The 13,985-nt window shown below is 42.6% G+C and overlaps 1 protein-coding gene across 1 annotated transcript in view; it reads left to right on the top strand.

The window, feature by feature from the left end:
* The window catches only part of alk (ALK receptor tyrosine kinase), a 55,767-nt gene that overhangs the window by 29,540 nt on the left and 12,242 nt on the right, over nt 1–13,985 (top strand). The window contains exons 8-20 of the mRNA XM_047044776.1: nt 1,278–1,443; nt 2,668–2,815; nt 4,903–5,013; nt 5,593–5,734; nt 6,975–7,145; nt 8,754–8,852; nt 9,127–9,282; nt 10,035–10,148; nt 11,680–11,866; nt 12,167–12,257; nt 12,385–12,449; nt 12,631–12,760; nt 13,497–13,594. Coding sequence (XP_046900732.1) covers nt 1,278–1,443; nt 2,668–2,815; nt 4,903–5,013; nt 5,593–5,734; nt 6,975–7,145; nt 8,754–8,852; nt 9,127–9,282; nt 10,035–10,148; nt 11,680–11,866; nt 12,167–12,257; nt 12,385–12,449; nt 12,631–12,760; nt 13,497–13,594 — 1,678 coding nt within the window. The remainder of the gene's footprint in view (nt 1–1,277; nt 1,444–2,667; nt 2,816–4,902; nt 5,014–5,592; nt 5,735–6,974; nt 7,146–8,753; nt 8,853–9,126; nt 9,283–10,034; nt 10,149–11,679; nt 11,867–12,166; nt 12,258–12,384; nt 12,450–12,630; nt 12,761–13,496; nt 13,595–13,985) is intronic.

Genomic DNA, 13,985 nt, shown 5'->3' with positions numbered 1-13,985 from the left:
TTCAGGAACAGTGTGACTATTGAGTCATACTACATTATAGACCTGTGACTGTCATCAGAACATAATATATGTCACAGTAGGAAAGCATACTATTATGTGAATGGATAAAAAGATGGAATACATGAACAGATAATAAGGCAATAACAGATTTGCTAATTGTGGTAAACAGAAGGGTTAACGCGTTGAACACTTTTTCATGTATTTGTTGCAAATGGCATGCAAACAACTTCACAGGCAGCACTGCATGTCCCTGGGTCTTGGAATACACATGGTACATTTCAATGCACTCAAGACAATAGTGCCAGACACATACACACACTGATTCCTGCCTTTATAGTTAGATGACAGAGGAAGAGAGAGGGTTGGTTGTTGTCTATTGTCCAACAAAAGTCCAAACAGATCAATACAGAACTCTCTTCCCTGCTCTACTTTATAGAGATCCATTTGACTGTATATTCCCAACAACCTTTACAGGGTCTGCCATCGACAAGTCTGCCCCCGACAGTATATCATTAAAGTTACGTTGGGTTTACATTTATGACTTGACTCTAAGTCAGATTGGTACACAGAAAATAAACAGGTTTGGAACCCGAAATACGACCAGGGAATAGAAAATCATTCCAACGATGCTTAGAGTTTTATAACTGACAGAAGGATAGAGGCATGTGACACCTTGTCTTCTCTCTGGTTCCCCTGGATCTCGAAATCAAGAGCCCTTTGGGTTGACAGGAGTCAGGTGGCTGAGCGGTAAGGGATTCGGGCTAATAATCAGAAGGTTGCTGGTTCGATTCCTGGCTGTGCCAAATGACGTTGTGTCCTTGGGCAAAGCACTTCACCCTACTTGCCTCGGGGGAATGTCCCTATACTTACTGCAAGTTGCTCTGGATAAGAGCGTTTGCTAAATGACTAAATGTAAGTCCAGCCAAGTTCTTCTGACACAACCAATCATGCTAATCACACCTCAAATAACTCGTATTAGCACTCACATGGGATCACATGTCAAATGAGGAGACGTGTTTGTCACCTGGATATCCGTTGCTGATGCAGGTGCTTGTTTCGAGCCTACTAGCTCACATTCTAGATAATAGTCCCTGTGCTTAACAATGAACATACTTTGAGGAGTGTATTTTAGTGGTTCATGAGACAGAAAATGACATGTATATTTTCATCGTTTAGATAGAGTTTACTTTATAACAAGGTATGTGAAATGAATTGGAATGGGATACACGTGTTATTTGCTTTGTCAATTTGTCTTGTTTTTTGCTTTGTTGTTACAGCCACCAAATGGACATTCCACACTTGCGGCGCAGCAGGACCAGAGGGGCCAACGCCAACCCAGTGCAATAGCTCATATAGAAACAGCAACGTCAATGTCAGCGTGGGAACCAGGGGGCCATTCAAAGGCATCCAGGTTTGGAGGGTACCAGAAACAAGCACATACAGGTAAAGACCACAAGATCAAGAACTATATTACTCTTGTAAAATTCAGGTGTTGATGGATGGTTGTCTCGGAGTAAAATCATCAAATATCTATTTGCTACTGGACTGTGGCAACATCAACATCCTTTGATCATTTTGAATTGTAGTCTGAAACTCAGTGCTTCGAAATATGGTGCACATGCAGATGCACCTTGACATCTTTTTTGTTGTTGAAATGGATTGTCAATCATAGGATCTTTAATCAAGCCATCTGCAAATTAACTTCATATGAAACTGCACAACACCAGCTGTCTCGTTGCTGGAAATAGTGTTGCCTAGCAAGATTCACATCAAGGATTATTGATTTGTATTTATTTAGACTCGTTTGGCATGGGGAAAGAAAGTCATACATATTCATCTGGTAATTGTATATTATATATTCAGATTGTACACATGTACATACACATTACTTGATCCTGTGTGTGCATGCACATCTCCCTTACCAATCCTTCATCTGAAGTGAAAAGTGCTAACAACACTCTCATACAGCAACACAGTAATTACAAGGAGTCTGCCAGTAGATAGTCCATGGACGGATGCACATGCACAGTGTGGAGTCGTAAGCTATTGAAATGGCGATTGAGTAAGTGAGTGAATAAAGTGGTGAGTGAGTGAGTTAGTGAGTAATTTCAAAGCACAGAACCCCTAGTCCAGCAGTCGGCTAATGGATGGACCCAAACAGACAGGAAGGTGCGCCAATGCATCCTGACCAGACACACAGTTGAATAAGTTCATAAAGCTAAACAAGGAAATATCTTTTATTATCCAATTTATTTGTTCAAATTATTTTTATTTCAAATATAATTTAAATTTTTCTTAGGTGTCTATAATGTGACTAATACTGCTAATGTAAAAACGTGACCAATTATGTAATACAATTGCCTCACTTATATTGTAATAATGTTGTAACCAATAATATAATACCTTATTTAATGATTACATTTTCAGGTGGGTAATCTTTTGGAAATGTAAATTGTGAAGGTATACAAAATTAATAATACTGTTAGCGTCATGTTAGTCTACTGAAAATAAAAACCTTTGACACAGATTGAACGGATCATCCATTTGACTTGAGTGCTCTCATGAGTTTAGCTGCACGATGTGTGTGTGTAAATGTCAACTTCTGTATTTAAATGTGTAGTATTTGTTTCTGTGTGTGTTTGTATGCATTTTTACATTTACTAATAGGATCACAGCCTATGGTGCCGCAGGCGGGCGCAGTGTGATGGCTGTGACCAGGTCACATGGTGTGTACATCATAGGGGACTTCCTGTTTCAGAAGGGTGAGCTGCTTCATATCCTGGTCGGCCAACACGGGGAAGACGCATGTCCCAACGTGAGTTGATGCCTATTGGTTATTTTCCCTTTAAAGTGCACAGATCTGGGTCATTTACTATTTGACAACACTGTCAAATACTTAGGTACACTTGATTTATCTCACCCATTGCAAAAACACTAGATCAATACCAAATGTGCCAACTGTTTGGCTCATCAAACACACCTCCATTACTTTTCAATACATTCAAGTAATTGATGTGTCATTAACCCAGTTCTCTGAATAACATTTTGTTACCTTGTGGTTCTGTGTAGAATTACTAGAATACATGTAGAATTAGCCTACTTAGTCTTTTGTATGTGTCACTTTGCCTTATCTCATTAAATCTTGTCTTTTCGAGTCCTTTTATCTAATAAATAGACCATCAAGAACATTATGCAAAATTGACTTTTGGATAACTTTATGGGCCTAAAGGACGCACTGTTGCTTTTTCACTACTTTTTCCTTTGGTATTAGCACAAATCAAAGCTAACATTCAGTATGGTATGGCAATGCAGGCATTCAGAGTAACAGGTTCATGCTGAGAACATGCACGGATTCCAGTTGCATCTCTGACTCATTCAAAGCACCGGAGGAGACAACGTTTGTTTTAAATATCGGATCACCTAAAAACTTTTATTTTACATTGGAATGTATAAATAGCTTTTTGCCCTTTGTCTGAGAAGACCAAAACATTACATTGTAGCTATCTCAGCTCACATCTTCTGCACAAAAGATGTATGTGTGAATGTCTTATTCTTGTTGTCTTGAACAGACTGACTTGGGCATCGAATAACAATTCGACCTTGAGGGTATATTATCCAGGAGACTAAATGCAAAAGGTTTTTCTGGCCTTGGCAGCATTTCAAATCATGTCCTGTGATAGAAGTCTTGTTCTAAACGAAAGTGTGAGCCATCAAGAATACACAGTAAGGATGGCAGGGAGAGGAGAGAGACATGTTTCAAGAGGAACTGAGGTCATTTAGGGTCTCACCTCATTTCACATCAGCGTGGATAATAGTGGACCACAAACTCTTCAAAGGCTTGGAAAGTGATTTGTTCTGGAGGGGGCTGTGTTTCTCGCCTGTTCTTTTGTAATGAGAAATAATAGCTTCTTAAATGTGTGCGGGCAAACACAAGAGTGCATGCCCTTTCGCACTGACACACACACCCGCAAAGACATTCAATCTCCCTTTCACTCACCCACACACTTACACAATATCCTGTATATCTACTGTGTGTGTGGACTAGAGGAGAAATCAAGGATCGCTTATGTGCTCATGTCAAAATCACAAGCAGCTACCGCATTATTATTTGGTCATGTATGCTATGCTATTAATCTTTCACATATTGTATTCTTACTGTAATTATCTCCTTCTCTGCCAGCCTATAATAACGAACACCTGTTGGCTGTATGTTATGTTTGTTTATGTGTATTCACTGCATACACCATCCTCTGACCATGCCTTAGAGACTTTGTGAAGACCACTGTGTATCTGAATTGGTCCTTTTCACTTCGAGGTGTTTGTTAAACTCTTTCTCTCCAATCAGCTGGTTGTCTATACTTATTAACCCAGAATATCGAAGAATTTAAACTAAGTCACACTGTTCTAGTGGCAAAGGCCCAAACCTGCTCCCACAGCACTTCCACACACAGTGTAGCATATTGTCTTCACTGTGTACCCGTGAGCGACACCCCAGTGAGATGACAGGGAAAAGAGAGGGAGGGAGTGAAGGCCGCGTAATTCTGTGTGAAATTGAGCTTGGGCAATTCAAATTCCCCCCGGGGTCCATGCCAAGGTTAAAGTCCACTGCCCTCTCTTCACCATCTGTCAATCAAATTACCATAGTGCCTCCCCCTCTTCCAGCTGGCTGCTGTAGTGCAGGGCCAACTGATTTAAAAAGAGGAGACACTTGAGGGAGCGGACTTGACTCATGACAGCTTACCTGTCATCCTCCGAGTTGTGTCCTCAGCTCTTAGTTTCAATATCTCAAAGTCAATAATGACCCCGCCGCCGAAAGGTATGGACGAAATGCACAGTCTGAATGGTTCAGGTCTTTGGGTGTGGTCAGCTTGACTCGGTGACTCTCATTGTTTCCATTGGCAGTCTAACGGGATGCTCAACAAGATCTGCACGGAGCAGAGTGGCCCGACGGACAACAAGACTCAAGTGAAAGGGGGCGGAGGAGGAGGAGGCGGAGCCACCTACGTCTTCAAGGTAAAGAACGGAGGGGTTGGCTGGGTCTTCTCATTGTGAACCGCTCGTGTTTGGATTGTTTTCATTTGTTGGAATGAAAGAAAAAATATATACATACGCTAATTAGAAATGTATGATGAGATAAGGAAGCTTTGTTATTTGGCACTGGTAGACTCTTTGCCTCAGTCTCATCTTCTATCACACAATCCGGAAAATCAACGCCACACAAAAATGTGCCTTAGAAGAGACATCAGTACCAGTCTTTATCATCTGTGTAATTGCGATTGGTTCACATCAATGTACGTCTTTCGTTCTGTGTAACAATAGGCTCAGGTAGCAGACGTAGCACTGGTATTCTCAAAAGGACTCTAATTAAAACGACTTCATGCAGCCAAGTGATTAGCCAAAAGGTAGAAACAAAGTTAAATCCCAATTTTAACAGGATAGTAGAATGTTGTTGTTTGTATTCCTGCTAAGAGAGTCATCGTGGGCAGTCAAAACTGGGCAGTTCTGAGGAGAAGAAACAGTCTCAACGCGTGAGACCCAACAATGTATTCAAGGGCACATCTCACTCAAAACAAAACATCACCATTATTACAGGTGGAGAAGGGAGTCCATATCCCTCTGATCATTGCAGCAGGAGGTGGGGGCCGCGGGTACAGTAGCCAATCGGGTAGCCAGGAGGAGCTCATAGACACTGACCCCGCTGTGCAAGGGCGGAATGGAAAGTCTGGTGCATCAGGTTTGTTTGGTTTTCATACTGAATGAATAAATACTGTTTACCAGCATGTTTGGCATTAACGGGTATTCGTTTAGTGTGTGCGAGTGAGTATATGTCTTTTGGGCATTGCATGTCTACATACACACAAATACATGTGTTCCTAGTGCTTTCTGGTTGAAATCTAAGATCCTTCTGGCTGAAAGGGCGAGCTCTCCCACTCTCTGCTATCACTGCAACAGGAAAGTTAATAATGACTCCTCTCAGGGTTGCAACCCTGAACCATCTTGTAATTACAGACTAGATATGCATTGATGGAGATAACTATGGACAAAATATGCTTTGGTGAAGATACAGTATATGGGGTAGAAGGTGCTGACTCTGCACCCAGTAAGTATTGCATCAACTTTCTACGTCAAGAAGGGTACATGAATATCTTGAGGAAGTAGGTGCTCCAATAATATTTTTTTAATAAGTAAACCCGATAATGGAGTTCCATGCAAATCCAGGCTCTTTAGCATTCAGCTGGTGTTCCAAGGGAGACGACTCTTCTTACTTGTAAACATTTCATGTGTCCTTGAGGTTTTGAGTAAGAGCCAGAGCTCGCTATGCATGTGTTTATCCTCCTTTTACCAGCTGAAGATCATTGTGTATCAATATGAACAGATGCACAACTATTTGCACTACATACAGGATATCTGTTTGACTCTGTTGACTAAACAAGGAGTTGTCTGATGTGTAGGGTGTGTTGTTATTTATTTCTGCCAGAGAACAGCATTTATTATTCAATTGTTTGGAGATGATGCAGTCCTGCTGAACATGAACTAGCTTTAGAGTGCCCTACATTTACTCAGAGGGGAACCTGGCAAGTATGAAAAATGAAGTATGTCTGGTGTGATTGGAACCAGAGTGGATTTACTTGTTTGTGTGTGTCTGGGGTGTGTGGCTTTGGGAGACAACAAAGGGCATGAGTGGTAAGGAAGGTACAACTTGGAGTCTCTTTTTAACTGGTGTAAACAGTGAAGCATGGAGCAGTTGCGCAACACTGTCTCACTCCGTTTTGTCCTCTTTGGTGATTTGTACGTGTGTGTGACTGCATCTGTTGTTTTGGTCCTTGTTTTGTTATTGCAGTCAGTAGACTTTCCATTTATTATGGATCACGTATAGTGAAGCATATTCAATCTCCCACGTAAGGATGTCTGCCATGTGCCCGCAATGTGGAATGAGAAGAGCCTAAGTAAGTGTGTGTGTGTCTCTCTCTTAGGTGGAGGTGGAGGCTGGAACGACAGCACCCCTGGGAGCCCGGGCGGGAGGCCCCTGGTGCTGGGCGGCCAGGGAGGGCAGCCGTGTCAGACGTTCAGCTGGCAAACCAGGGGTGGTTTTGGAGGTGGCGGGGGGGCCTGCATGTCTGGTGGAGGCGGGGGTGGATACAGAGGTGCGTCAAGGATTCATTATGATCCATAACATGACTACCAACTAATTAGTGGAAATGATCACAATTTTTAAAAGTACTACTAATTACTATGAGCTAATTAGCTTATTAGCTCATTTGTGGATTCATGCTCAATACATGGCCGAAAATATGTGGACTGTTTAATTTACAGGTCATTTTTTTGCCCTTTTGCTGCTTTATTGTCTTCCACTTTTCTTCCGGGAAGGATGTTGTTACACTCGAGATTTGTTTCGATTCAGTCAAGAGCGTTTGTCATGTCAAGCTATTAAGCCAGACTCACAGTGGGTGTCCAAATTCATGAGATTAGGGCTTGAAGTTGTTTGAAAGCTCGAAATAATTCTAAATTGATCTCCACAAACCATGTCTGTAGGGAAGGACCTTATTGGGGGAATCATCATGGGGAAACAGTAAAGAACCGTCTGCAAAACTGTTGACTCAAAGTTAGAAGCATGGAACCTTCCACAATTGCTTTCAGAGGCTGTGCCTTTGAGATTACATATTATTGGGAAAAGTAAACCCTACCTGCACAAATAATTACTCTTCCATCAAACTTTGGCATCTGCACAATTCAGTCAGGTAGGTAGGATTCCATTGACATCAGTCAAACCCAGATTTCTTCACAGTCTGATCGTCACTCCAAAAGAAAATGTTCTGTCTGCTGCAAAGTCTAACAATGTGATGCTCGACAGCCGACGCTTGGCTTGGGTGCGTCTGCTTGGCCATGGAAACCCGTTCTGCCAAAGAGCATTTAATTTTTCTGACCTCGCTTTCAGAGGCATATTGGAACTTGGTGTTTGCAACTGAGGACAGACTGTGTTTACATGCTGAGCTTTTTTTGCTCTTAAGACTTTTCCCCTGCACAAAAGCAAACATACCGGTGACTTGTGTACAAGGGTAGAAACCGTCTTGATGGAAAAGTGTCACCCAATTTGACGTACCACATTGAAAGTCACTGAGCATTTCAGTATAGTACACTGTTGGCAGAGTTTATTTCAGAATAAGCATGTCTGGGTGCTTGATTGATCTAATGGCCAGCAGTGGATGTTTAAAAGGCAGTCAACGAAGCCATGTATTTCTTCCATCTCCATTCAGACATACAGAATAAGACGACTTGGCAACACTTTACATCAATGTTACATACAACTACCATTTAACTGCATTGTAATACCTTTAGAAAAAGCATTGTAGGTACATAGGAATTAATATGCAAACTGTGCAGTGTTAAGCCTTATTAGCAATTACAAATACATTCCAATACTCAGTATGGGAATTCAAGATTGTTCAATCAAAACAAAATCAACGTTAAAATACACTTACTCCTGGAAATCCCAACCTCCCCCAAGCCAAGTTTCACTTGTGTAATGTTAATTACGCAAGCAGTTCCTATGTCACAACAGTATAATGTTGTCACTATGGGTATTGCTATGTAGTTACATGGTGGTTAATGTGACCTTATTGTGAAGTTTTGCAGACTACTTCTTTGTATCTCTACTATGTGGCCAATGGTATCCAGTACCAATCATTCCTGGGGAGCTTTTCAAAAAATCTTCTTAATTTAATGACGTTTAATCTATTGGTTCTTGTGTCCAGGGGGCAACAGCAGTGAAGCCAATAATCCAAAACAGGATGGGGAGGACGGCTCGTCCTTCATCAGTCCAGACGGGGAGATGTTTATGGATCCCCTTAAAGGTAGTTGAGTCACACAGTGGAGAAAGCTAGGGAGTGTTCCTGTTTGCTGGCATTACCCCAGACACATTTAATAGTTTTAATGCTTTACTTTAGTAGTTCAGTCTGTACTGTGGATTTCTGATACCATCCTCACAGAAAGACAGAAGGCAGTCATTCCGTCAATAATAATGCAGATGCCTCTTTGCTACTCTCTCATCTTTCACTCATTCATTCACACTCACTTACTCACCCACTCCTGATTGTGTGAGCATGTATGTGCGTGTGTTGATTCCAGGTATGGAAGGTAATGGTGAAGTGATCATCAGCCAGGTGCAGAACTGCAGCCACTGTGAGATGAACGAGTGTCATCGCACAGAGGAGGGGACCGTGTGCTACTGTGACGAGGACCTCGTCTTGGACTCCGACGGAGTGTCGTGCATCAACCACACCGGTTAGAGGAAACCTCGTACACGCATACACCCATTCACACTTATACAAACTTACACACGCAGATAGATACACTCACACACGGAGACGGACAGGCATTCGCAGAAACACACAAACAATGACAAAGAAAATGACCGCACGAACATGTAACACGCACAGAAACACACCTATCCACCAATGTTTGCATTTGACCTTACACAATGGAAGCTCAATTTATAGGCTTTAGCTCATCAGATATGTATATTAATTTGGATGAATTAGCCAGTGCCTGTAATATATTTGAATTGTTAATGAAGTGGTAATTAATCATTTCTCAAGTAATTAAGCTGTATAGCCGATGTAATATATTGAATTATCTTGTTTCAATGAGATTGTTAATGAAGTGCAATTATGATCCATCTTCAGGAAAACCGGTAACAATGGGTGTGAGGGCAAATAAGCTGAGGGCAAATAATATACGAGTATGTCTTAATAGTTCAAATGGTCTGATCGTCCCTTTCCTGCAACTACAGTTTTGTCACACATAGGGGACATTATTAAGACTGTTTGACTCAATCATCCAACATCTTTAGATCAGGTGAGAGAGGGGAACAGAAAAGGAAGCCTGCAGAAGTCTATCAAGATGCAACCGCTGTCTCCATCTCTCTGTTGTCCTGGTGTCGAATCAATCGCATTGATTAAAACAAAGGTCACTGCCACAAGGAATTTCTGGTACTCTGGGTTGCCAGGTTGTGTAATCAACCCCCTCTTTTACAGAGGTGTCTGTCCTGTCACCACAGCCCTCGCTGTCCCACCTGGCTCTGGGGTTGTCCATCGGTACCTCAGCCCTCATCGCCGCCCTGCTGCTGGCTGTGTCCGGGGTGATGATTAGTGAGTTGCGATACACAGAATGCACACGCAGACACAAACACAAACACTCTTACTACAATGACTTTGATCCACATCCCAGGCATCAAACGCAGGCTGACAGGATGTCTGCACACAGCCATAACAAGCTCCAAAACACACTTTTCAAATGATGAAGCACAACTGTGTATACGGTAATGAAACACTCGGGAGGTTGATGATACTGTGGCTAAAGACAGACTGATGCTTGATTGTAATTGGCCTGCGGATGTCTGGCTTCTGTTTGAGACAGTGCCGGACTGAGAGCCATCATGCCCAGACACATGCACTTCTAACACACACACAAACACACACACCCAAATGTGAACACAGATGGCAGCCTCCCTCAGTGGAATGTTTGTGCGTAATGTACCACAGATTGTGTGACTAAGGGCAACCATACCTCAACACACATCCGTGCATATGCCCAGGCATACAAAATCAGCATGCACACATGCTGTACAACACAGCCTCAAAACCATTCGCCAGCGGATGTTTGTGATGTGTGTGCGTGTACGCATGAGAGGGCATGACTGAACGCTATCACCACCAGACGGATGCACTCATTGAGCCATCAAGCCGCCCGCTCCATCATCACATGATTTACTAGCGATGGAATCTATACCAGTGTCGCCGTGATGAACAAACAGTGCTAATGATGGATAGCTGGTTAAGCTTAGGGTGACAGAGCTCATCAATTAGCTGGCACATTCAGCAATGAATTGCTGCTTAGACGCAAACACGCACTGTACACATAAACATTCCCCTCCTCAAGTAGTGTGTGTACAGAATGAGCCAGGGCCTCTCTTATGTGAGTGCGTGTGTGCTTATTGCGTTTTGTGTGCATCATGTTTGTGTCAGATATGGAGATGAAGAGAGTGTGCTTATGTTCAGTACAGACACAGCAACAAGCCTGAGACATGGACTCAAGATAAGTTGCAAGCCAACATGGACTCATGACTACTTGACTTCTAACTCTTGATAAAAAGACTTATGAACAATTCAAGTACTAGTATAACATGTTTTTATTGGACTATCATTAAATATAATAGAAACTTCGAACTTTTTTGATTTTTCATGGCGTTTGGTCAGTTACCTACCAACATAAAAGAAAGCTTTGAAATGTATGTGTTTGTTGCACCATTTGTTTTAATGCAAATCACTCTTCAGAGCAGCTCTGCAACACAACAGTGGGCCAGCCTTACATTATTACTGCATATAAGGTTGCATAATATGGCAGTAGCAGCAAATGGTTCTGTATGCTGTTTATAACACTTGCATCCAACAATAAGAAAATTCTGACAGAACTTAATCTAAATTCATCCAAAAATTGAAAACATACTCTCACCGGTCAGTTACCCTATATAGTTTGCAAACAAATGGTGTTAATTGAGAGTTATTCATGTTTGTTTGAAAGATAAAACAATCTTAGGTAAGGTTTCAATTCTGCAACTACTGAACGTCTCTCTGGGTAGAAAAATAAATAAAGGTATCTATTTTCTACTCGTCTTTTCAGTGTACAGACGCAAACACACGGAGTTGCAGTCTATTCAGCTGGAGCTGCAAAGCCCAGACTGTAAACTGAGCAAGCTAAGGGCCTCAACCATCATGACCGACTACAACCCCAACTACTGCTTTGCTGGCAAGACTGCCTCAGTCAATGACCTGAAGGAGGTGCCACGGCGCAATATCTCTCTCACCAGGTAATGGGAAATGTGTGTGTTTGCGTGTGTGTCTGAAAGGGAAAAGTGCGTTGGTGTCTGGCTTCGGTAGTGTTTGTTTTGGGGTACAAAAGCCTAAAGGTGGTTGAATCCCTGAGTAGAGTTGTAGAAAAGAAGTGGGCGATAACTAAAGGTGTGATGTATGCTGCAGGCAAGAATACAGCAGAAACATTGAAGAAACCTCCAAAAATGGAGGCCATATTCCCCCCCAAAAGTGGTTTAATGCTGTTTCCGTGCTGTGTAAAAGTGTTAAAAGTGTGTGTGTGCGCTTACATTGCACAGGGGCCTGGGGCATGGGGCATTTGGAGAGGTATACGAAGGGTTGGCAGTTGGGATTCCTGGAGAGCCCAGTCCCATGCAAGTAGCCGTCAAGGTGAATGGGACAAATATACTGTGTTGTACAGGCCGATTAGGCATCTGTCAGACTGATCAGATGGAAGTCAATGTACTTGGGATCTCTTACATGTGGCTATGTTCTCTCCTGCTCATCCATGTTATAGACTCTTCCTGAAGTGTGCTCAGAGCAGGATGAACTAGACTTCCTAATGGAGGCTCTCATCATTAGGTAAGAGCCACACAAACTTGATTAGACGTCCACGGGCAGTGGAAACTTACTAATTTCCACACTAACACACATAATGAACAAGCTCATGCATTTAGAGGGAAATGAAAAAGATACATCTTCTCATTCTTCTTTTCCATTTTGTCCTCTTCTCTTCATCCATACTTCATCTAACACTCTCTAGTAAGTTCAGCCACCAGAACATAGTATGCTGCATAGGTGTGAGTCTGCAGGCCCTGCCTCGCTTCATCCTCCTGGAGCTCATGGCTGGAGGAGATCTCAAAAGTTTCCTGAGAGAGACCAGGCCCAGACTGGTAAGCACCAAAAGAAGCTCTTTCTCGGGGTGGGCAGTCAGAGGAATCTTTAGGTTGTTTGAAGCTAATTGAGTTGAGCTGCCTACAGTTAGGCCAATGTGGAATGTCTTTTTGCAGTCCTGCCTTTCTGTGCGTCTGGCTTCCAAGTCAGGCTATGCTTCACACTGGAGGGTGTCTGTGAGGGTGCGCTGCGACGCGGATGTCGGAGCTGATCGCGGCTGATTGCGGCCCCTTTAGTCAATGGTGCAGTGCACACCAGACGCACAGCGGCGCTTTCCAAACTAATGTCCCAGACTAACGCTAAGATTCTGAATGGTTATTATACGTTTAGTGTATGCACCTGCCTACCACAGTCAATTCCTTGCTTGTGTACATTTACTTGGTGATTCAATTCAATTCAGAATCTGATTAAAACACTGAGTGCAGACTCCCGATTGTATTTCGGTTGTATTAAGATTTCACATCATGGACCATGAGAGGTTCATCCTAGAAGTTGTATGACACCACAAATAGCACACACATTTGTATTTTGCGAACTTGCCAATATAGCTGCCTTGCAGAGGTGCTCTTCTGAAATGCTGTGAAGACAGCTAAACCTGGTTGCGTCGCAGCCGTAACACGTCCGGTGTGAATAGGGTGTTACTGTCTTCCATTCAACTGCATGCCCACTAACATGTTGGTTTGTCTTGGACACTCACTTTTTCCTGTCTTTCCTTTTTATTTCTCTCTCTCTCAGGAGCACCCATCCAGTCTCTCCATGGTGGACCTTCTCAATGTGACCAGAGACATAGCTAGGGGCTGCCAGTACCTGGAGGAAAACCAGTTCATACACAGGTACCCCACACACACACACACACACACACAGCTCTGTACATTGTGTACACACACAGGCATGTGCAGAGACAGCATCCAAAATCAACAGATGGGGGTCCAAATCTCTTAACCAGAGGACTGAAAAAAGGAGAGCAAATAAGGAGCAGATGGAACCGACGGCTTACCTGTTCTCCTCTGCCAGTTACTTTGGCATTTGCCGTCTTCACTTCACCTGAGATAGAAAGTTTGTCCATACCTCCCTAATCATGTCTGCCCAAACCTCCAGCCATGGGAATAGTACAGTGACAAACTAGCCCAATTAAAACATTTACCCAACATCTGCAAAAAAAATCATCAATCTTCCAAATTGTGTTTAAGTAAAAACACACATATACCTGCACTGTCACAGACA

This window comes from Hypomesus transpacificus, chromosome 3 (genome assembly GCF_021917145.1).
Source record: "Hypomesus transpacificus isolate Combined female chromosome 3, fHypTra1, whole genome shotgun sequence".
Lineage (NCBI taxonomy): Eukaryota > Metazoa > Chordata > Actinopteri > Osmeriformes > Osmeridae > Hypomesus > Hypomesus transpacificus.
Note: the sequence above shows the minus strand (reverse complement) of the source record. Positions and strands in the feature narration are given on the sequence as shown.